Source organism: Mustela putorius, unplaced genomic scaffold (genome assembly GCF_011764305.1).
Source record: "Mustela putorius furo isolate JIRA1106 unplaced genomic scaffold, ASM1176430v1.1 tig00000145_pilon_pilon_pilon, whole genome shotgun sequence".
NCBI lineage: Eukaryota > Metazoa > Chordata > Mammalia > Carnivora > Mustelidae > Mustela > Mustela putorius.
Window position 1 is genome coordinate 37,404,049 of NW_025421294.1, and position 24,308 is coordinate 37,428,356.

Here is a 24,308-nt window from a genome sequence, read left to right on the forward strand (position 1 = left end):
AGCGGTCTTGCTTGGTGTGACTCGGTTTTTTCCCTCCTTTTGGAGATGAAGGCCAGCTGTGTGGGTCACTGCAGCTGCAGGAAGGAGAGCCACTGGCCGAGTACCATGTCAGCCTGATGGGCGCAGCAGTGAGTCGTGGGCACCCGTCCCTGGCCCAAGGAGAGAAGATGAGGCTTATTAAGAAAGCCATGTGGCTGCGGGGTTGTGAGTGTGGCTTCTGCACTTGGAGGCCGGGTTCTAGTCTGATTCTGTCATTCACTCGCTGTTGGCCCTGAGCCTTCTCCTCTGGGAAGTACGTGGCTTTGGTGGCTTTGCAAATTAAATGAGTTTTGATGCAGAATGCCTGAGGACAGTGCTGCTGGGACAGTTGTCCTTGGAGCTTCCTGGTCCCGGGGTAATGCCCAGAAACTGGGGCCCTGTGGACCCTCCCCAGAGCCTTTGTCAGTGGGGTTAGCCAGATGCTGGGTGGAGCTGGCCTCACTGCCCCCTGCCATGACATGGGGACTTAGCTGATGTGATAGACTCAGGAAGCTCAGCATCTCACAGCAGGCCAGTGGGCAGGGGCTAGTGTGGCTCACTTCTCTGGGACTCTGCCGGGAGCTAACAGGTCCAACCTTTGTCACATGTCCATCATTCCTCCACCCCTTCTCCAAACCATGGGGTGTTTACCTCCCGTACTCCCGTACTTGCTGGCTCAGATGCAAACCTTCAGGTGGGCTGTGAGCCCAAGCCCAGGGCCTTCTTCAGGAGGTGAAGGGAGAAGGGACTAGTGGTGCATCTTTTGTGTGCATGGGGGCAGAGCTCTGCTGTCTGCTTCTGCGGGCCTATGTCAGGCTGTCCCAGCGCTGATTTACCAAATTTAACAGGATGCCCAGTTAAATTTGATACATATGTGATATTTGGGACATACTTAAACTACAAAATTGTTCCTTGTTTATTTGAAATTCAGATTTTACCAGGCACCCTATACTTGGGCAAATCTACAAAAACCACCGCTTTCAAAAAAAAAAAAAAAAGGCTAAGAACCTTTGGACTTTGTAATAGTGATAATGTTTCTTGAGAATGCACTGAACAAATACAGTTCCCTCCAGGGACCAGGCACTTTGAAGTGCAGGGATGATCTACAGATACACAAACCAGGAATTCAAACTTGAAGGAGGTCAGTGTCCTGAGAGAGACAGGCAGACGGGGTGTTTCAGAGCTAGTCTGGTACTTGGGGGAATAACAGAGGCCTGTACACTTGGGTTCTGGGAAACTTGGACTTGAACAAGGCAGCATGGCGGAGGTGACCCAGGGCGGATCACAAAGCTGGGGAGGGATGCCGCAAGTGGAGAAAGGGAAGGGAATTTCAGGCAGAGGACAGGAAAGCAAAGAAGTGGAAACCCCGGTATGTGGTACGATATGTGGTGCGTTTGAAAGAAGCAGAAGAGATTTGAGTGATGCAGATGAAGCTTGGCAGGTGGGGGCCGGAAGGACCCAGGGACTCCTGAGTGGGCTAATAACCACAAAAGAATAGAAGGCACAATCCCCACCCTCAAGATGGGCACAGCCCCAGGACACACGGGTGGGGGGCCAGGGCTCAGGCTCGGAGGTGTCCAAGAGGAAATCACTGGAATAGCTGGGGAGCTGATATTCAGGGGCCCTCCTGCTGGCTGGGTGGATAGAAAGGCCTTGTACGGGAGAATGGAGGGGGCAGAGCACAAACAAAACATGGGAGGTGGCAGGGAGAGAGAGCACCTGTCGACAGGGCGGCTCTGTGCACATCATGAAGATGAAGTCTGGCAGGAGGGTGGGGAGGGAAATATTAGAGGGGGTTGTGAGAACCAGTAGGGATTCCAAAGTTTGGGAAGGATTAAATAATTCCATACTTGTTTTGTTCTCAAGACTTAATAATAATTTTTTATTCTTTTTATAGAATGGGTATCATTTATCTGAGTGCTTCTTAGGTGCCCAAGGCTTTTCATACTTTATGTCACTGAATCCACTCGGCACCTCTGTGAGATGCAAATGGCAGAAATGAACCTGGCTAACTCAGGCTGTCAGGAATGTACGGAAAGATGGCTCCGGCAGAACGTGTGGGGAAAGGACCTGGCCAGCTGGGGCTCCCCAGGGAGGAGGAGCTGCCAGGGGGCATCAGAGCATCACCAGAGGCGGGCAGCTGCTCCATCCCTCAGATCTTTGGCCACCCAAGAGCCCCGTTTTCCAGAAAGAGAGAGTCCGACTGGCCCAGCCAGATCACTTGACCATCCTTTGGCCAGGCAACAGCTGGATATTGGGATACGGAGTCCCCCTGAATTGCAAGTAGCAGTCAGAGAGTCATTGGAGAAGATTCAAGGTACTGTTGCTGGAAAAAGGGGCAGGTGGGAACAGTTGATGTCTACTACATGGATACTATAATATTAGCCCATTTCACAAAGGCGGAAACTGAGGCTTGAGAAGGTGGAATAATTTGCCTAGGATCACACTCAGCTCTGTGCCTGTCATTGACTATATAAGGGTATAGTCAGTTCTCTCCCCACAGATGAAGGGAAACATTGCCTTAAAGTACACAAGGATAATATTTTCTAGTCTGCTTAATTAAGCAGAATTGCACGGACCCCCTGCCCACTGCATTGGCAAAGAAAGCTAGAAACCCACGCAGTGGCGTCACCATTTCCTCCTCCCCAGCCAAGGTGTGAATCAGCAGCCTTTGGCTTTGGGCCATCCTTGGCTGGCAGTCCGCTGCACAGATGTGGGTTTATTGTCTGCCCTGGGCCAAGCCTGGCCCAGAGCCGGAGAGAAGCTAAGATAGCCAGACAGCTTTTGTCCCCATGGAGGTCACCATCTGTTTGGAACACATCCTCACAGCCTTAGGGCCATGATGGAGCCTGGTGTGGGGCCAGGAGAGGGTCTGAGGCCTGGGTGGCCCCTTCCTCATTGGGACAGAGAGGTGTGCTCTGGAGGGAGAAGACTGACTAGCAGAGTTCTCAACATAGGTAGAATTCAGAGGGCCCTGAACTTGGAAGGGGAAAAGTTCATCTTTATTTTCATCAACCTCCGACCCTATCTAGCACTGCCTTCTATAGTGAGCGACAGCACCAGCCCTCAATGATAGTAGCAATACCTGGACTCCGTCACCAGTAGAAATTCCCCTGTTGCTGGAGGGGAGAGGAGTGGGTGACGGGCATTAAGGAGAGCACTTGGTGTGATGAGCTCTGGGTGTTCTATGCAACTAATGATTCACTAAACTCTACCCCTGAAACTAATACTACACTAAGTGTTACCGAAATAGAATTAAAAAAAAAATTCCATTCTATTTTCATATCCCCTTACAGCTGTTGTATGGTCCCCAAAGATCATTTATCATCTGCTGGTAGTAAGTAGATGATTTGCTAGTTCAGAATTGTGGTGTTACTCATTCTACCACTAGATTTCAATTATCACATAAATAAAGGGGTACATATATTCACCATTTTGTGTTTTGAAACCTTTTTATTATAATTCAGTATACTGTTTCCTTTGGAACCCTGTATGCTTTATTTTATTAATTTTAAATCATTCTAAGAAGTGGTCTGTAAAGGCGCCTGAGTGGCTCAGGGGGTTAAGCCTCTGCTGTGAGCTCAGGTCGTGATCTCAGGTCCTGGGATCGAGCCCCACATCGGGCTCTCTGTTCAGCAGGGAGCCTGCTTCCCCCTCTCTCTCTGCGTACTTGTGATCTCTCTCCCTGTCCAAAAAAAAAAAAAAAAAAGTGGTCTGTACGTTTTGTGAGATTGTCAAAGGGGTCTGTGGCACACACACACGCACAAAAAAGAAACAAAAAAACGGAGAGAGAAAGACTTCTGGGTAGAAGTTTCCAACTTTGGGTTTGGAAGGCAGGTGGCATGGGTTTGACCAGCTCTACCGGTTACCAGCTGTATAACCTGGAGTGAGCATCTTAACTTCTCTGTGCCTCAGTTTCTTCCTCTATAAAAATGAGAGTAAGAGGGGCACCTGGGTGGCTCAGTGGGTTAAAGCCTCTGCCTTTGGCTCGGGTCGTGATCCCGGAGTCCTGGGATCGAGCCCCATGTCAGGCTCTCTGCTCAGAGGGGAGCCTGCTTCCCTCTCGCTCTGCCTGTCCCTCTGCCTACTTGTGATCTCTATCTGACAATAAATAAATAAAATCTTAAAAAAAAAAAATGAGAGTAAGAATAGTACCCACTGTGGATTATTTCACAAAGGCTTTAGAGCAGTGCCTGGCATATGAAGATGCTAGATAGTTCTCCATTAGTATTATCTTTATCATCATCTCTATCACCATTACTTGCGAGGATAAACATGTCAAATGATAGGACTCAGGTGGTCTGGTATGACCACATATTGAGAAACATCCTCTAAATGGACCAGCCTGGGATGTATTCCCTGTGATTTTAAAGCACTTTTCCCAGAAGATTTAGATGTTTGGATATTTAGCAGTGCAGTAATTAAAACAACATTGAAAATAACTTTGATGTTTCTCATTGGAGGTATGATTAGATAAATGATACATGGCCTTCAGTGGACCGTTAAGGGTCCTCTCAAAATGGTTTTTTCAAAGAATTGTTAATGAATGAGAAATGCTTACCATATAATGCAAGTGAAAAAGACAAATTATGTATACAATGTGATCTTGATTTCAGAAAGTACTTGAATGTGTAGAAAGGGGTCTAGGGAAGAGCCCCAAATATCGTTTTGGTGGTGGAAACGTGGACAATTTTAAGACCTCAGACTTTGCCGTCAGACGGCTTAGTGCCAGCTGCGCTGAACTAGCCCTGTGACCTCCCTCGGCCTTACCTGCTACTTTGCAGAATGGAAACAGCGATACAGTGCAGCCTCGTAGGAAGTACACCTGGACTGTTGGGTGCTACGAGGAATTTTATTCCGCTTCATGTTGCATTACATTTTTGTGTATTACCCCTCTTTGTTTCTCTAGAGAGGAGAGGACAGTATAGTATGGTAGAGGCAGGAGAGGTTCCAGGAGGGAGCGAGAAGGAGGGGAGCCTGCTTCCCCTGCTCTGTTTTTCCCTCTCTCAATGACTTGTATGGGAAGCATGAGAAGCTGGCAGAAAAGTCCACATAGGAACTCAAATTGAGACTGGGCAGAACGGTCTTCTCCCATAGATGAGGGGCCCAGGAGGGCGTGGGCCCAGACCTGGCCAAGGATACTCTCCGAACTTGACCATTAGGAACAGCATACAGGTTCCGCAGGAAATGGGGCTCCTTGGCTGTACAAAGCTGGAACCCGCTTCTGCCATCGCCCTACTTTATCTGGCGCAGGATTCCCTCTCCCCTTAGGACACCTCTCCTAGGTGGCCACCCTGAGGTCTGAGAGCTCAGTCCCTCCACATTCTCAAGTTCTTTTCTCCTCTGTGTTCCTGTGCCCCATAGGACAAGACGAGGCTGGACTTTGCTGTAGGGGGCGGTTGTTTGGGGTGTATCTTAGGTTAGTTTGCCTGGCACCCTGCCAAGCACCCAGCTTTGATAAAGAGCCTCCCAGTGGACCAGCCGCATAGCAGTGCCTACACATTGGGACTAGTCGTCTGCTGGCTTGTCTTCTTTTCTCCCACCAGGCCCAAATCCCTCAGTCCAGGACCTGAATTGGAACAGATGCCAAGTGTGTTCCTTGAATGAAGCCATGACTGCCTGGGCCCCTCAGTTCTAAGTTCCCGTGATTCTAGGGTGATAGATGCTGACATCGATCAGCTGAGATGGTCAGATTCCTCGTGATGACTCCTGTTGGCATCAGACTGAGCATTGTGTCATAATTGTTAAGGCACACGCTTTGGAGGCAGCCAGACCTGGATGCGAATCCTAGATGTGTCACTTTCTAGTTATGCAATTCTGGGTGGGTTACTTAACCTCTCAGAACCTCCGGATCTTCTTCATCTATAAATGGAGGCCTCGTTCCATACATGCCACCGAGTAAACACTCACAAGAAAAGTAACTGTAATTCTTAGTTTAGTCCACTGGAAGCAGAAGGAATCCTCCAGCCCTCTGGGATGCTAGTAGGTTGAACCATACGAAATTGTCAACTTTTTACCCACACAAATAAAAGTTTCACTTGGTTCACCCTAATGATCTGGATTTGATTTGGGCCTAAGGCACACAGTCTGCTTACATGGAAGGGGGTTAATGTCTACCATGAGACCAGGCGTCTTACAGATTAATAATGTCTGTATTATTGTCCCATTTATACATTACACCTGCCCTGAGAGACAGGAAATAACTGTTATAGCATCCCTGTCTCACAGATGGGGAAACTGAGGCTCCAACTGAGCTTGGTTGAGGACATGGTGTGGCCAGGATTGGAACACATGTCTGTCAGACTCAGAGTCTGTGCAGTTGGCACTGTTGCTGTCTTGAGGCCGGGCTGCCTGTTCTGTGTGGCGTGACCTCACCTCGTGGCAGGGAGAGCTCCCAGCATTCCCTGGGGCCCCCTGGCCCAACAGCTGGCAGCTGTAGACTGAGACTGCCTGAGAGGGTCTTTGGAACCCCACATTTTTGACCCTCTTTAGACAGTCTCAGCTTCTACAGTTTTCTGCTACAGTATCTTTAGCTTTGGTTGGGGGACTGGAGGGTGACAGGAAGGATTTGTGTCAGTTATCTTTCTAAACTTTGGGAGTGTTCTTCCTAAGTCGTCCTGTTTACTTGTTAAATCCGGGTGCTGGCATCTAGGCTCTTGATCCAGGCCCAGTGTCTCCTGGTCCAGTCCTTGTCCACAGCCCCACCAAGGCAGAGCCAAGATGGCCACTAGAGGCAGGAGGCCAGAGAAGGAACTGTTGTAGAAACCCAGGCTGGTGACTGTGTTGGCCTGAACTAAATAAGGCCATCGGCTTCTCCAGACCCAATTACCCCATCCATAAAATGGGGGTGACAAGTCCAACCCCGTAGGGAATAAGGACCAGTAGCATTGCCAGGAGTAAGGAAGTGCTCATTAAATGTGAATCAGTGTTGTTGTTTTGTTGTTTTTCATTAAGAGGGAACCACTGAGAGACCAAGGAGGAAGGGAATCCAGTCAGAATCTGTGTTTTAGAAATATCCCTGTTAGGGTGAGCAGAGGGGCAAGAGGACTTGCAGGAACAGCCACTGGCATCCAAAGTGCAGCGGCCCAGGCCTGAGCTGAGGCTGTGTGGTGGAGGAGATAGCTAGTAAGAAGGCAGCACAACCAGCTGGGAAGGGAGAACCCAGGACGAGAACGGCTGCTGGACTCCTCACTCTGGCCTCTCCCCTATACCTTTCCGGCCACCCTGGCTCCTACCTCCTTCTCCACTGAGCTCCCTCCTATCTTGGAGGTCCCACGTCCATTTGACCTTGTTTTAGAAGATCCCAGACTTTTGGGATCTTCTGATCTCTGCCTGTTAGGATCAAGAATAACCAGGCTTCTGCATACATTATCTTTGTACCCATTGACTCCAGGCTGGGGGAAAAGGAACAAGGACCGTTCTTTATTGAGTGGCTGCTATGTACCTGGTGCTATGCTTGGAGCTTTGCATGCACTGAATCATCTGATTCTTCCCATTACCCCGTGAGGTAGGCACTTTGATTACCCCCGTTTTACAGATGGAGAAGCAGGCTGAGATAGGACCTACCCTGGCCCATGCAGCTAGGAAGTCACAGGGCCAGGGTTTAAGCCCAGACAGTGGGAGGGGCTGGCTAGGGTCAAACTCTGAAGTTTTAACAAGCACCCCAAACGTACGCCACAGCCGGGTTTGAGAACATGTCAGGGACAGTAAGGGTGGTCGGGGCTGCACACGCGTTTGTGAACTCATTTCTCCTGTGCATCAGAGAGCACCTACTGCTGGCAGTGCTGTCTTTGGCTTCCCACGTGTGGCCTCATTTACTTTTCCAAACAGAAAGTTGTTGCCCAAAGTCCCCTGGCTGGTAAGTGGTCGAGGCAGGATTCTCAGCTCTGCTGTTCCTGGGAGCCAGGGGACGTGAACACACTTGCTTCTGGTTTGCAACACTCACTTTTCACCTGGTCTTCTTGGTTAGGATTAGGCATTCTGAAGTAAAAACAAATTTGGGTTCAAATTCTGGTCTCCTCCGTAACCAAAGCTGCATGGCTTTGGGCTGGTGGTCTAACCTGTCTGAATGTCACTTTTCTCCACTGTGAAATTGGGTGGATAGTAGGGTTTGCTCTGCAGGGTTTCCTGAGAGCAGAGGGTTGGGGGCTTTAGGAAGTGGTCATTAGGTGTTGGTCCTCATTCAGAAAACTATTTGTCCCTTGAGATCCAGAGCAGTCGTTTCTTTCATCTGGAGAGCCTCTCTGAGCTCCCCCTGCAGAATGATCCCTCGTCCCCTCTATGCCCCCACAGTGACTAGAGAGTGCTTCTTAGGGGGTCTGTGGCCATGAGAGGATTCTACTAATGTCTTCTCTGTCGAGATCCCCTATGTGTCAGGCACTGTGCTGGACCCATTAGGTAAGAGCTGAGACCCCTCTGAGCACACATCCTGAGATTTCCTCCCATGTCACACAGCCAGGGTTTAGATCTTGACTGTGTCACAGAGTGGAGGTAAGCATTTGACCCCTTCTGAGTCTCCATATCTCACAACATAATATAAATTAAGTACAAGGCCTAGTCCCTGATCAGCCCAGTAAGTGTGGCCCATTTTGATTGTTTTTCATTACTTGGGTTTTATCCCTCCTGTCCCTCTGCCTCGCACATAGTGGGTGCTCATGTTGACTGCCCAGTTCTCTTTAGGCAGCCCTGTCCCTGCAGGAGAGGCCCCAACTTGAAATCTCTCAGCTGTTTCCTGCACAGCCCCGGGCTCCTCTGAGGCCTGGCAGCTGTGGAGAGCCCCAGAAGCCCTCAGTGCCTGCCCTGGAGGCTTTCCTAGAAAGCCAGCCTTCAGGTTGGTTTCAGCAAGCTGGGGCTCCAGCTGCCAGCACCTCTGCTTGCCATTGGAAATTTCCCCATGCTGCTTCAGGCCAGATGTGTGCGAGGACGTGTGTTGGCAGCCGAGGCCCCGGCTGGAGCCACACACCCAGACCAACGAGCATTTCCACCAGTTCTGTGTCTCGGTCTAGAAGAATTGAGGTAGCCCGGCCAGCTTGGAAATGGCTCCTCCTGCCCACCCATCTGGATGAGACTCTGGCAGTGACAAAAAAGCTCCAAGGGTGGACAGCTCTGTGTGGGCACAGCATGATCTTCCAGACTTTTCCTTTCAACATGGCTCACCTTGAAAGATTTGAGTTGGCCCAGGGGAGATGGGCTCTCTGAGCCTCCCGTGCCACATCTGTTTAATGGGGTTATCAGTGATGGTGCTGGAAGCTGCCTCTAGTCAGGCAGTGTGCCAAGCACCTGTCGTGCATTAGTTCCTATAATCCTTGGGCAACCTTAAAAAGTAGGTACTATTCTCTCCATTTTATAGATGAGAAAGTGGAGGCTTGGAGCCCTGCATTGACTTACAAAGTCACACAACAGCTTCAAGCTATAGAGCCAAGATTCATGCCCGGTACTCTAAAGCCAGTGCCCGTCTGTTTTTTAATAACATGAAGGAGTTATTGGTATGTGCATGTTTATTGTTTTTTTACATTTTAGTTGTCTGCAGTAAAATTCCCTTTTTTTGGTATAGCATTCTGAGTTTTTATGCATGTGTGTGTTCTTGGGACCACCACCACAGACAGGATACAGAACACTTCCATCATCCCCCGCCCCCTCCAGAGAATTCCCTCAGGCTGTCCTGGCTCTTGAAGGCGACAGGACGATGCCTCCACTTGTAGTTGAACTCGCTCCTGTGATGTTGTTTCTCTCTGTCGCCTGTTGTGAGAAGCCTGGGGGTGAGATGTGGACTTCTCTTCCAGGGTCGGGCCCCATGCCTGCGGTCTCCTCTGTCACAAAGCTGGTTCTGTTTCTAGTACCCTTGGCAGTTAAGCTGTCCATTCAGCCATTTCAAGAGCATCGTTACTCTCCAGACACGGAGAGCCTTGAGTGAGGTCACCTTGATTTATGACTGTGTCACCCTGTCTTGGCTTTTTGTCTCTTTGCGTGCCTGCCTGTCTGTCCTTCTGCCTTTTTGTCTTTCACCAGACATTTCCCAGGAGCCTAATGTCAGCAGGCACTGGCAGAAGCGTGGTGCCCCGGAGAGACGTGACCCCTGCCCCCTCAGTCCTCCCGGGGGAGCAGGAATGACAGAACAGTACACTCAGAGGCACGTGTACTGAGAGAGGGCAGCCCCAGCGGCTGTGGGAACCCACAAAATGGGAAGAGAGCCGGATCCAGGGTCTCCAAAGGCTTCCTAAGCTGATGTCTGAGAAATAGAGTTGCTAGCCAAGCAAAGGGAGAGATGCCCCTGCTGAAGGCCATGGCACATGCAGGGCTAGGAGGCAAGGGAGAAGCTTGCTGGGTCAGAGCAGGAGGCAGTCCCCTAAGCCCTCTAGCATGCTTTTGTTGCCTTCCTTGACAAGGCGGAAAGCTCCAGAAGGGCAGGGGCTTCTGTCTCCTCCATGGCCAGAGCCCAGCCCTTGGAAGGGAACCTGGTCCACAGTGGGCACTCTGTCCTATTTGTGGGATGCATGAGTGGATGAATGGACTGAAGTGTTGGAAGCAGGGGAGAGAGACACAATGAGATTCTCACGCCAGCCTGGCACCCCTCTGCCTGCGGGGAGTCAGAGGCCCTCAGCTCCCCCTGCAGGCTCACCGCGTGCCCTATGGACAAGCAGGGGTGGGAACACAGTCCTAAACCAGAGCATCCTACCTGCAGCCAGAGCCTCCAGCTCTTGTATTTGGGCCCCTTTCCAGGCATTCACTTAATTGAAAAGATTGAAGGGGGAAGAAAAGGAAAATCGGCAGCCAGCCCCCCCCAGTGTGCCACTTAGCTACAAAACCTGGGCTTGGTGCTTTCTGACACTGATGTAAAGACTGGAAAGTTCTGGCCTCGGATCCAGAACACCTGAGGCCTGGCCTTGGGAAGCTAGGAGGACGTGCGACCTCAGAGGCTGAGGGGGCTGGGATGTCACCTGCTCTTCCCATCTGCAGGCCAGGTCACTTCTGGGCTGGGGTTTCCTCCTCGGCCCAGGAGGCGGCCCCACCTTCCCAGCAGGTCGCTGCCAAGGATTGCACACTGTGTTCGCAAGGCAGGGCCCCCACTCACCCAGGTCCTGCCCCACTGTGACACCCTCCTATCAGCTCCAGGGTCTCCAAATCTTTGCGACACTTTAACAGCATTTCTGCAAGAATAAACTTAATGTACTCTCTCTAAAAAGATAAACACCTAGTCTTCAGCTCTTCCGGTGGCCCGCGATGCTGCTCTGGGGTGTTAGGCAATACGGACAAAGTGCAGGGTGTTGCAATTGCAAAAGGAGGTTGGGAGTGCTGACCTACATAGGCCAGATGTTGGGCAGACAGCTGGGGAGAGCGGACAGATCGGAACCAGAGGGAACTCGTGGTCTCCACGGGGAACAGCAGAATCATGCTTCCCATTAGTTAAGCCCTCGGAGTCCGTCCAAGTGCCTCTGCTCCTCCCTCTCTCCTCCACCCTTCTCTCCTTTCCTCCCTCCCTGCCTCCCACCCCCTCGCCCTGGGCTTCTCCAGCTCAGACCAGGGCAGCGTACTGCCAGAGAGCTGGCTCTGGAGTGCAGCCAGGCACTGCCAGGCTGTCCCCAGGATCCGCCAGCCCTGAGACCTAGTTAGTATGGGAACCTAAGGGGGGAGGGGGCACCGTCTTTTAAAGTTGGTTTCTTGAACCAAGGTCTGCATCCTTAGACATATTCCTGGGAGCCTCCTCGGCAGGAAGTAGCCTCATCTGGGACTTGAACTAGCACCACTGCCTGATTTGAGGGCTGCACGTGTTTTTGTATTTAAGGTTATGGCACCGCTTATGTTATCCCGGGCTCAGGCCTCGCTGCAGAAGCTCTGTGGCCCATGAACAGAAGCCCGAGCCCCTCGGTGTGCTGCATAAGAGGAGGGTTTTCCACCCTCCATTTAAAAAGGGCTCTGCTACTCCTCAGATCTGAGGAATTGCGTTTTGGAACAAAACTCCTGCATCCTTAGCACCTCCTAGGAGGACCCCCCAGTCTGGTTCCAACCCTCTTGTCTGCTCTCTGCATGGCTTGGGCAAGTCCCTTCCCCTCTCTGACCTCATACCCCAACTATAAAGTAAGGGGTGGTCTGGAGCAGAGTTTTCAAATATTTGCCAGTTTTAGAACCCCCTGCTGTCAGCCTGAAGCAGGCAAAGGGGGGCTGTGGGCAGCGGAAGAACCCAGGCCCCGTTGGAACCCGCACTGATGTTGCTGGTGGCAGCATGGGTTCCCAGGATCTGGTGGTTAGGCCAGTGGCTGCTGGGTTCCTCTTTAGATAGGAGAACCTGAAGTGGTGCTGCCTAATGGAAACTAGGGTGGGGAGCCAGGAGTCCCAGCAACCACACCAGGATCCAGGGACTTCTTGCAGGCCAGTCTGACCACTGGCTTCATCAGTTCTAAAGTTCTCTGAATAAGTCATTGTGCAGGAGGCCCAGAGGGGCCAGAGGATCTTGTGCAGAAATTTGAACAGTGCCTTGGTGGAAAGAGTCCATGGCTGAGAGTATAACCCGTGGCAGGTTGCTGCACCTCTTGGCCCATCCATATCCCCATTTGTAAATGGAGGGGTTGATCCAGATTAGGGATGCTGTGTATTCAGCACACATCCTACAATTCCTGTGCCATGGCAGACATTGCTAATGGATCACAGATCTGTCTTGCTAATGTGCCTTTCTCACAGCCTCTGTGGGCTCAGCCTCAGTCCCCTCTGCCCCACTGGTGCCCTCTCTTTAGATATTTTCTTCCATCTCCCTGGCCATTCCAGACAGCCCACCTGCATTGTAGAGTCAGGAGAGGGCTTCCCACTTGAGAAGTATTGTAGGCTCCTTGGCCGGCAAACAACAGAAGTCCAGACAGCGTGAGAATGGCAAGGGATTCCACTGGAACAGTACTGCCCTCATTCTCCATCCTCCCACATCCACCACTCCCTGTGCTACATGTTCTTAACTCAGTATTCTTCTTCGGATTGACTCCATTTTTTAACTTACATTATTTTTAAAGGTGACGCTTCCGCTGTCTCCCATAAATGGAAAACCAGTAGCACTTGCTAGAAATAGAAGGAAACTAAATAGAAAGGAAGAGGAGACTCAATGTGTTCAAGTTCTTCCTAGCTAGTGTTGCCTGTCCTGAGGTCTTCTGTCTTCTCTTCAAGAAAAGAGACCAGCACATACATGTTGGAGAGAGTATTCAAAAGCCATTATCACCAAACTTCCAGAAGGAAGGAAATGGCAGAGACAAACTGTCTCTCTGGGATTCCCTGAGATTAGTGCTGAGATCGGGTATCAGCTCACACCAGCCCCCGTGTAGCCCGAGTTCCTGCATACCTTGAGACACAGTGACCGGAAACACTATTACTTTGAAAAGCTCTTGGAACAGATCCTTCCCCACCTACACCCACAATCTTTCTCCCAAAATTAAAGTTCTGGCTATTGCAACCCAAACCAAGTTGTAATCGCTCTGTCTTGACTAGGGCAGCAGCCTCACCCCTCCTACATAGTGTCGGCTAAGATGCTGAGCTGAGCTCTGCCAATGCTAGAAAACCCCACTAAATAGGTTTGCAAAGCAAAGTGATATTGGAGGACGTTCCCCCGAGCCTCAGAGATTTTATTCACAGGGCAGAAACACCTTCTTGTGCTTTCAGGCTCATATGAAGAGAATGCATGAGATCACAGCTCTCCCGAGGCGGGGCGGCAGCTGTTACGGAGGGAACGCGGAGGCCCTTGCAAGAGCTACAGCTCTGGGTGGAGATCTGGCATGTGGGTCTGGAGGGATAGGGATGTCAGTTTATTGGGGCCCTGGGAGCTACAGAGGCACTTGGCCTGTTTCCGGCCCACCACTTAACTTTGCCCAGACCCAGCTCCTGGTATGTTTTAAGGGACTCTCAGCTTTGTTCTGATGTAAATCTTTATTCTTGGACAAACTGACCCCTTGGCTGTTGTCACTTGGAACTGAGGCCTAAATTCCTGCATGGTTAATGGGGGCCCTCCAGGCCCTGGGAGCCTCCACTGCCATGGGCCGGAGGTGCCAAGGGAGGTGAGGGTGGAGGACTTAGGAAGCACACATCAAACACCCTCCTTCGAGCACTCTTCCTCAGGCGCTGGCCACAGCTGAGATTCCAACCAACATAGATTCCATTTCTGGAGCTTTAAAAAAAAATACTCATTTGCTCTTACAGTGCCCATAAGGTTGGAAAACATCTATTTTTATCCCCATTTTTCAGAGAACAAAGGCTCAAAGACGCAGAGGGCTTACCCAAAATCATAGAGCTAGGGCCCCATCTGCCAACTCCAAGCTTCCTCCCACCCCCTCACCCCTACCTGGGCCATCAGCTGTATCTGGACCCAAAGAAGATGCCGTCTTGGGGCTCAAGACAAGAAAGTGGGCCACAGACCCTTTTCTTCTGTCCTCCTGGGATAACAGCATCTTTTTTTTCTGAAAATCTGAAAAATACAAGAAAGCATCAAAAACAGAATTTAAAAAGTCCTACATATGCCTACAAACCCTATATCTGGTATATATTCTATATATCTCACTGGTTTCTACACGCAACACACACACACACGTTTATATACCATACAGTCAATCTGCTGCATTTGTAAATTCCATATTTGGGCATTCGCCTGCTTGCTAAGATTTATTTGTGATCCAACTTCAATACTCGAAGCACTTCACGGCCACTCGTGGACAGGGGAGTGTGCAGAGCAGCAAAACATGCTATGTCACCCCCTGTGCATGTGCTCAGCTGAGGCCCAGCAAGGTGACACTCTGCCTTCTGCTTTCAGCTCTGACACTTGAAATAAGTCTTTCTCATGATACCTTCAGTGCTACTTTTTCTCTTTTTTTTTTTTTTTTTTTTTTTTTTTTTTTTTTTGGTACTCTCTGTTGGTTATTTCACTGTTTGAAATGACCCCACGCCTCGTGCTGAAGTGCCGTGTGGCGTTCCTGAACTCAGGAAAACCTTGTCACGGGGAAGTCACATGTGTTAGAGGAGTTTAGGTGTGAGGTACAGTGTTGCAGGCCAGAGCTGAATGTTAATGCATTAACAATACACATTGAACAAGGTGGCTTTATGCATGAACAGCCAAGCTATCCACGGGTCCGTTCATGAAAATCTTGTGACCAGGGATTTGCAGGACCCTAACCTTGTGTTTCCTCCAGGAACAGTGGTTCTGCATTTGCTAAATCAATGTTCATAAAGACTTTCTAGAGCATAACTACCAGAAATGATGTATGTACATGCTCACACACACACACACACACACGTAGTGCGATTGACATTACCTTTTTTTCCCTATTCTTTTCACCTAAGATAGTGCCCGAACTTTCCTCCCCATGTCATAGTATCCTTTCAGTTGCATAAAAACCCTCTTTATGCCAAAAGGGGAATTAACTGGAAGACCCAGGTCCCTGTCACGCGTCATGAAAACCTTGGGCGGGCAGGGGCCAGGCAGGGCTCTCCCTGCCTCTCCTCTCTGCTCCTCTCCTTCATTTGTCCCTGTCTGCGCAACAGATGTCTGTCACCAAGTGTGGAGGCGGCTGTGGCTGGAGCTGACATCTGGTCTGATTCCAGGTTCCTGAGAGAAGCCAACTGGTCCGCCTGGAGCAGTCATTGTGGCCGTGAGATGGGCAGGACAGGTGACACTTCTCAAGTACTGGGTCCGAGAAGGACTCTCAGCATCTGCCAGAGAACTTTTTTTTTTCCTTTTTCCCTTTTCTATCGTATGAAACCAGTTCAAGTTGAGAAAAGTAGCTTTTGGAAACCTTAGGACAGGGTAGTCGTCAGAGGACAGGGGTCACTGTGGCCCTGGCCACACCTTCCACTGTCCATGACTTGATGGGTTCTTTGTCCTTTGTGGGGCACCTCCTGCAAGGTCACACTGACCTAGGACTCTGGAACAGTCTTCAAGCCTTGGTAGAGGAGAGAGGCCAGGGTAGACAAAGGCCTGGCCCCAGGCAGGCTCACGACTCTGTGGCGACGTTGCATTTGAGCTAGACACAGAGCTCCGCTCCACTGAGGCTGAGGCGTGGGGGTGGGAGTTGGCAGGGCCATTCCCACAGACACTCACACGGAGGGGATAGGGCCCTGACTCCTCTGACAGCTCAGAAATGTGCCCCCCTGGCTCAGGTGAGCTGGGCCTCTATTCCCAGGCCAGGCAGGGCAGACCCTCTGACCCCCTTGGGGCCTGAAGAAGACCACAAAAGAGGCAGGGCCCTGGGAATGGAGGAATGGGGCAAAGTGAGTGAGTTATGGGAGAAGCGTCCAAGAGGCAGCGAGCAGAGACCAGGTCTCAGCTTTACGCCCGTGTTTGGCTCATAGTGAGGAGGGTATTGATCGCTTTTACCTCATGCAGGCCCCATGCGAGGCACTCTGTAGTCACATTCTCACAGAATCATCACCCCAACTCTGAGGTTGATACTGTTATAATCCCTGTTTTTCACAAGGAGGAAGCTGAGTCACAGAGAGTTTAAACCACTTTCCCAAGACCACGCAGCTAGTTGAGACAAAAGCAGAGGTGACTCAAGGCTGTCTTAATCCCTGGACTCCACAGCCTCCTGGTGGGCTCTCAAAGACAGAAGAAAGCGAGCTTACATCTGCCTACAGACCACAGTCCAGCTATAGGGTCTTCACTGCAGCAAGGCCTTCGGGGTTAGAGGGAGCCTGGCTCACAGTCCTCTTTCTGAACTTCCAACCTTGTGACCTCAGCCGGGCCACTGCACTTGTACGCCAACATGCCTGGCTAGGAGATTGTGAGAGGTGTTCGCCTAGCCTGCAGGCCCCTGGAAACTTGGGAGACGCTGCAGCCCCGCCATCTGCCCACCTCTACTCCAAGCACCCTGGTCATAGCAGAGCCCACCCCTCAGCCCTTCCATCCAGCCATTCATCTCTGGACTGACTTAGAGGAAGTGAGGAAACCCAGTACTTCTAGCCCTGATGACACAGTCGCAGGGGATGCCAGGCCTGGGGAGTCTGGGCTTTGTAAATCACGCAGGCCTGGCTGCTGAGGTTGAGTAAGAAGGGATTCCATGATGGCTAATTACGATTCAGGGCCTCCTGTGAGGGAGCAAGAGGAAATCTTCCAGAGCCTTCAGACATCACAGTGTGGGCTTTGTTCCTTCTTTCCCAGAGGGAAGGAGTTCCTGCTGCTCCCTGAGACTCTCTGCTTCAAGCACACAGGCCAGTGGGAGGGGTTGCGGAGCAGGGCACAGAGCAGAGAGGAGAGGCAAGCCTGTGGGACCATCCGAGAGACACAGCTGAGCTAGGCACCCCTCCTGCCGACCGCGGGCCTGCCTCGGATAGGCATTGCCTCTGTGAGAGCTTGACCTTCTGGCATCTCAGTTCCTTTCTGATTTTTCCACGAAGCATAGATTTTTTCCATCATGCTCTTCACTGGACATACAGCAGTCAGCAAAGACTATAGGCACTGTCTCCTCTCACAAATCTTAGAACCCAGTGGGAAAGCAGGCACCTAGCGATGGCAGTAAAGTATAACTGACTTTGTGATTGGGAAGTGGGTGCCAAGGAGACCCAACCTAACAGGAAGGGAGCAGTCAGGACTTTCTGGAAGAGGGAGCATTCGAACTATGCCCTGTTGTTAGACTTATGGAATATCCCACATTTTGAATTTACCTGATTGTTTCCTTATAGCGTCATTTAGCTTGTTCCTCTTTCTCCTTTACTTTCTTATAAGTTAGAACGTAGGTCAAGAGGCTTAAGATTCAGGTTAAACGTTTTGGCAACAATACTCAACAGAAGATTTTGTATGTTTCACATTGCATCACCTCGGGGTGTCCACTTGCGATCACCTCATTACAGTTTAACCACGAGATCTGCATTGAAAAGGTGCATTTTTTCCTTTGCTGAGGAAGTAATCCATGGGGTAATACTCTCACACTGGGTGGCTCTCCTTATCAATGACCTTTCACCCAGTAGTTCCACATCCCTCCAGGGAGTGCGGTGCCATCTTGTTTTCATACCAATGGCTAAGAGTTTCGGAGACAACACATTTTGGTCAGCACCAGTTTTTGTTGGTTTGTCGATATTTTTTATTCCAGCCATTCTAATAGATGCACAGTGATACCCCATCATGGTTTCAGTCTGTCTTTCTCTAATGGCTAATGATGTAGAACATCTTCTCGTGTACTTATTTGCCATCTGTGTATCCTTTTTGATGAAGGGTCTGTTCAGATCTCTTGTCCATCTTGTGATCATGTTGGTAGTTTCCTTACTGTTGAGTTTTGAGTCGTTTTTTAAAAAAATACATTCTGTACATAAATTTTCTTTGGACATTCACATGTTTTGAGGGCTATTCCATGGAGAAAGATTCAATGACATTTCCAGGGTAACATGGCATGGACTATAGAGACCTCTGCAGGAAATCTACTTTTGTTTAAAGTCATTTTAAATGTGATAAAATACATATAACATATATATATGGTAACATAAATGTTACCATTGTAGCCATTTTTAAGTGTTCAGGTCAGTGGCATTAAGTACATTCACCCTGGGACTCCTGGGCGGCTCAGTCGTTAAGCGTCTGCCATTGGCTCACGTCGTGAACCTGGGGTCCTGAGATGGAGCCCCACATCAGGCTCCCTGCTTAGCTGGGAGTCTGCTTTTCCCTCTGCCTGCTGCTCCCCCTGCTTATGTGCTCTCTATTTCTCTCCCTGACAAATAAATAAATAAATCTTTTTAAAAATTAAAAAAAAAAAGTCAAGGTCAGATGTGTTCAGACTGCTTTGGTGGCAAGTAACAGACACGAAAACTGGCTTAAACCAGAGAGGGAAGGTTTTGACTTGGGGCCATGAAATGTCCAGGATTCTGGATCTAGGGGTCCAAATGTCACAGGACTTGGGCTCTTTCTCTCCCTCTTGGCTGCTTGCTTCTGTGTGACAGTTGCTTTCCACACAGTTCTCCCCCGAGTCAGCCATCACGGTGGGGAAAGGCGGCTGGCTCTTCCCTGACCATGCCATCAAAAGTCCCAGAGTTGAGTCTCATTGTCCTGACCCATTGTTATGGCCAGGGACAGGCAACAGTCTGGTTGGCCAGAGCCACGACACCACTTCCTATCACAAAGAGAGGGATGACATTCCAAAGGAAATTAGGCGCTGTCACCAAGGCAAGAAAGGGAATACCAGAAAAGCAGGCATATTGATCAGCTCCTCTGAGGGAGGAACTGGCTCTGCATACCTCTTGTGCGCCAGGCGTTGGGCAAGGCCCCACGTGCATCAGTGATTGCAGAGAATCCTCAAGGGAAATTACTCACCCTGTTTTAGAGACAAGAACACTGTGGCCAGAGAGGTTGGTGCCTCTGAGTCTCCCCCAGCAGCAGGGCGGGTGTCAGAACCCGGTGGGTGTGCCCTTTCACCCGCCCCTAAACCCTGGGGAAGGCCAAAGCCCGGCATTGGGACAATTCTCATTAAAAGTTAGATCTGTGCCTAAAAATGCAGGCACCAAATTGTGTTCAGAGCTTGATTCCAATAAACCAATTAGGACTGCTGCAGAGTCCTTGTACCATATGTACAGAACTTTAAAAACTATAAACAAGAGATCTAGAATGAATTGTGTAAGCAGAATTTTGTTTTCCATTGATGGGAATGCTTTTTTGGTTGGCTTTAGGAAAACAATGACACTTTGGTGATCAGTTTTTTTTTTCCTTTGCCTTTTAATCCATGTTAACATTATTCTTGACAGATAGTTATCCAGACTTCGCGTAAGCATCCCCCACTGACAGGACTATTGTATTGGTATGGTCTTCCCTGGGCCTCAATTTACCCATCCGGAAGTTGGGGCCATTGGATTAGCTGAGTCCCTTTCAGTGATGGAAAAGCCTCCTGAGTGGTGTCCCTGCTCCTCGTCAAACCATTTTTCATACAGTGGCCAGAAGGATATAGAGGGAAAATTTTTAAAAACATACGTAAATCATGCCACACACCCCTTCCCCTTGAAACTCTTTAATAGAACAAAATCCCATCTCCTCCCCGTGGCCTGCAAGCCCCTTGTAATGCCACCACTGCCTGCCTCCCAGCCCCTGCCTCCCTCCTCCCCCAGCTCTGCTTGCCGGGACAGTCTTCCTGTATCTCAGACATGTCTGGCCTTTCCTGGCCTCCATATCCTTACTCGTCCTTTCTCTGCCTGAATACTCTGTTCTCCACTCTTCTGGCCAGCTCCTCATCCTTCAGGTCTCAGCTCAGTGCTTACTTCCTCGGATAGGCCGTCCCTTCCAAGGACACCCAGCTGCCCCACCTTCCCCCATCTCGTGCTCACCGCAGACGCTGGGGGCCTTCCTAAGCACTGAATGTAACTTCCAGTTACATACATACTTGCTTGTCTGCTGGTCTTTTGCCCATCTTCCCATCTCCAAGGGCAAGGTCTAGTTCGCTTTTGCTCCTCATTGTGTCCCAGCACCCAGCAAGGTGCCTGGCATGCAACAGGTACTTAATAAATGTTGTACAGTGAATGAATGAATGACAGATGGGAGCCACTCAAAATCCCTGTGCCGGAGTATTGCTGAAGCAGAATAGAAGTCTTTTTAATAAAACTGATAACTACTCAGGTGGCTTTAGAGACAGAGTTCTTTTTTTGTCAGAAAAACACTTTTCCAAGGTGATTCCCAAAGGATGCCTTGACCTGTTCTCTGGCTCCATGGGGTCCCCAGGACCAGGGAGCACAAACAAGGGCGGGGGGGGTGCTGAGATGCCCAAATCCCTGACATTAAATTAGCCTGTTTGGATGAACAGGGGTGGGGCAGGCATTGGAGAATCAGAGTACAGGATACTGAAAGTTCTTGAGCTTTTCCTTTCTGCCAGGCAAAGAGCTGAGAGCTTGGCCTCTAATAATCTTTACAACTCTGTGTGAGATGGACTTGCTGACCCCATTTTACAGTTAAGGAAGCTGTGGCTTTGAGGGTTAGGAAATTGTGTGAGTCTAGAGCTTCTTGACTCTAGAGCCCACGTTTCTTCCTCTCTGTCATGCTTCTCGGAAATAAAATGCATGTTGGATTTGGAGAGGTCATTCCTGGTGGACATAGCTTGGCACTCAAGGGCACTTCCCATCTTAGCCAGAATTATCTTCCCCTTATTCATCTCTTCTTACCTGGAGAACCTTCTCCTGCAAGTCCCTAACCGTCACCCTGGTCTCTGGCCCCAGCCCCCACAGAGTTGTTCCACAAAGTGGAACAACTTTGAGGAAAGTTTCCTGATGAAGTTTCCAGGTCCTTTGAAGTATACCATGATGACCCTAGGCTTCAGAGAGCTCTCTCCTACCTCCCATCCCACAGCAGTCAGGACCAGAGCACATGTGTCAGAAACCCAAAGTAAGCTGGCTTCAAGAATAATTTGAGAAGGCAGGTTCGGCCCAAGATGTACTGGCTCGGGAAATGTGACAAGACCAGGAGTAGATTGAGCTGCAGGCAGAGCTGGATCTCAGGGTCAGACCGTGTTACAGGAATCTACTGATGTTGGCCTCCTTCTAGGGCAAGCTCCTTCCAAGCAATGATGAGATGATCCCCCAGCAGCTCCAGGTCCCCGTCCTAATAGCCTAGCCACTTCAAAGAAGAGAGCTTGACTTTCTCAGGGATTGGAGCAAAAGCCCCAGAGCTGACTCTTACTGGCTCTGATTGGTTCAGCACAGGTCACATGCTCATTTCTCAACCAATCACTGTGGATAATGAGTGGCACCCACCTCTGTATCTAAGGAGCTGTGGGGAAGGAGGTTTTCTTCATCCATATATGCCCCTGTCCCTCCAGCCAACCCTCAGCTCATGGCCTCTGACAACACTGAGCCCCTCGTGTTTATACAGCATTTCTGTGTTTCCAGAGAGCTTTTTTTTTTTAAGGCTTTATTTATTTATTTGACAGAAATCACAAGTAGACAGAGAAAGAGAGGGAAATAGGATCCCTGCTGAGCAGAGAGCCCAATGCAGGGCTGCGACCATGACCTGAGCCAAAGGCAGAGGCTTTAACCCACTGAGCCACCCAGGCGCCCCTCCAGAGAGCTTTCACATACTTACTTTTTCATTGTCAACTACCCTGCAGCCACAGATCGTTTGTGCAAGTCAGGAAAGGGTTATGCACGTGCTGATTTCTTATACCTAGTGTCCAGGTGGTGTGCAGGGTCACTAGACCCTACCTCTGACCCCCTGCCACCTCACTTTGCCCAAATTTGTTATTGTGCATTGTGTTCTGTGTGGGCCGTGACCTGCGACAGAGGCTGGAAACATGGCCCCGTTGCTTATAAAGTGCTTCACTGTTCTCAGCCACGTGAAATCCTCACACTGTCACGTGAAGCAAGTGCTGTCAGCCCAATTCACAGATGCAGAAACTGGCACTTGGAAAGAGAAGGGACCTGGCCCAGGGCCTGCTTGGTGAAGTGGCGTGGTGGCTTCGCTTATGAAAAGTAGAAGAGGCCCAAGAGCCGCCGGTCTCAGTGACTTCTGACAAAAGGCAGAATTCTAAGAATGACTGGAAAAAGAGCCAGCCCCAGGGCTCTCTGGATTGAGTGGAAAGCAAGAAATCTACAGTGCTATAAAGAATACCATCTCCTGAGATGAGCTGGGTGCTAATGCTTTCCCATTGATTTCACTTAATCCTTTGCATAGCTCTCAGAGATGGCGGTTATACCCACATTATTAGGGAGGAAGCTGAGACCCAGAGAGAGTGACTTGTCCAAAGCCATTCGGCTGGTACCCAGGTCTTTCTGACTCAACACTGTGTCTTGCTCCAGAGCCCTGGAAATGGAGGGCTCCCTTGGTGTTAATGCCTGTCTCCTCTGTCCCCCTCTGTAGGTCTATATCATCCGGGTTACCTGGTCCAGCGGCTCCACGGAGGCCATTTACCGGCGCTACAGCAAGTTCTTCGACCTCCAGGTAAGGATTTGGAGTGTCTGGTGAGCCGTGGTGTAGGAAGAAGTTTAATTGGGCTAACTTTCCATTTTGACATCAGAACCTAGACCCTCATCTGTAGCAGACACATAGTATTCTTTTTTATTTCTTAGACTTGAAAATGTCCGTGTGCTCACTTCAGCCGCCCAGGTACTGAAATCAGAATGATGTAGAAATTAACATGATCCCTGTGCAAGAATGACACAAAACTGTGGAACACACGCTTGACTATTCCAGGAGGGAAAAAACCTTCCTGGCTTCAGGCATAGCTTGATCTAGGTTTTTCACAGTACCACTGCACCCAGCTCCTTCCACTCATCCTGCATTCCTATGTTCACAGTATTGGCTTTATCCTCAGATCCCACGGGGTTACAGAATGCTCTGAGCTTATACTCAGCGGGAAGGAGTGAAAGGTCACTTCCCAGAAGTCCCAGTGAACACAGTGTCCTCTGCATACCATCCCATGTCTTGACCTCACATGTTCTCTTGGAAGGTTGGGTGATATTAACCACAGGCAGCCTTGTTCGTATGGACCTAATCCATTCCTAAAAATGCTGCATAAAGAGTTTCCAGAATCTGTATTTCATTATTTTAAAGGGGGAGGCGAGATAATAACATGCTCTTAACCAGTTTCCCCAATATCACTAAAACAATCTCAAACGCCTATGTAACAAGCTGCCAAGAGTTATTGCATAATGGAAACCAACTGAAACACCAGTTACCTAATTATTAAAATGCGCTGAACTTGTTAGTGGTATTTTGTGTTCACAAAATGCAACAAAATCAAACAGTACCATATGTAAATTACATTTTCCTTCTGGTCCACAGCAAACATGTAAATACACAGAAGGGCTGTATGTAAAAGATGCTAAGATACTATCTAAAATAGACTTGGCAGGAGCAGCTTAGGGGCCAGGAAGGGGCTGAACCCTAGGGGAAAGGCAAGGAAGATGACTCCCAATGCCCTTAAATGACATGAACAGGAGGTATAGCCCTGTCTGAGAATGACCAAGACACCCTCTTACCTAGATGCCCTCTTACCCTCTTACCTCTGTGCAGAGCTTTTATAGCAGGTCTTCAGTTCAGAGATTGAATGTTGGGTAAACACTTCTACAAGTTACTAGACTGACTTTTCACACACGGCATGTCTGTGTAGGGAGGACTGCCTATATTTTGCTTCCAGAAGCCTCTTGTCTGCCTCTTACCTCCAGAAGATAACAGGGGGCAGAGAACAGTGAAACTGCTACAATCAGGATTGCTAGCCTGCAGATTATGGACACCCACACAGCAAACACCCCCTGAGCAGCTTAGGCAGGAAGAGAGGGGTAGGAGAGATTTATGGGAGGAGGCAGCTTTGCCCCACAGAGCCCAGAGCAGGAAAGGCAGCCGGCCTCATGGGGGCCACGGAACTAGCAAC

General features: G+C 49.8%; 1 protein-coding gene across 1 annotated transcript in view; it reads left to right on the forward strand.

Annotated features, from left to right (window-relative positions):
* Positions 1-24,308, forward strand: part of SH3PXD2B (SH3 and PX domains 2B) — a 100,516-nt gene that overhangs the window by 8,235 nt on the left and 67,973 nt on the right. Inside the window, exon 2 of the mRNA XM_004737601.3 lies at positions 22,796-22,876. Coding sequence (XP_004737658.1) covers positions 22,796-22,876 — 81 coding nt within the window. The remainder of the gene's footprint in view (positions 1-22,795; positions 22,877-24,308) is intronic.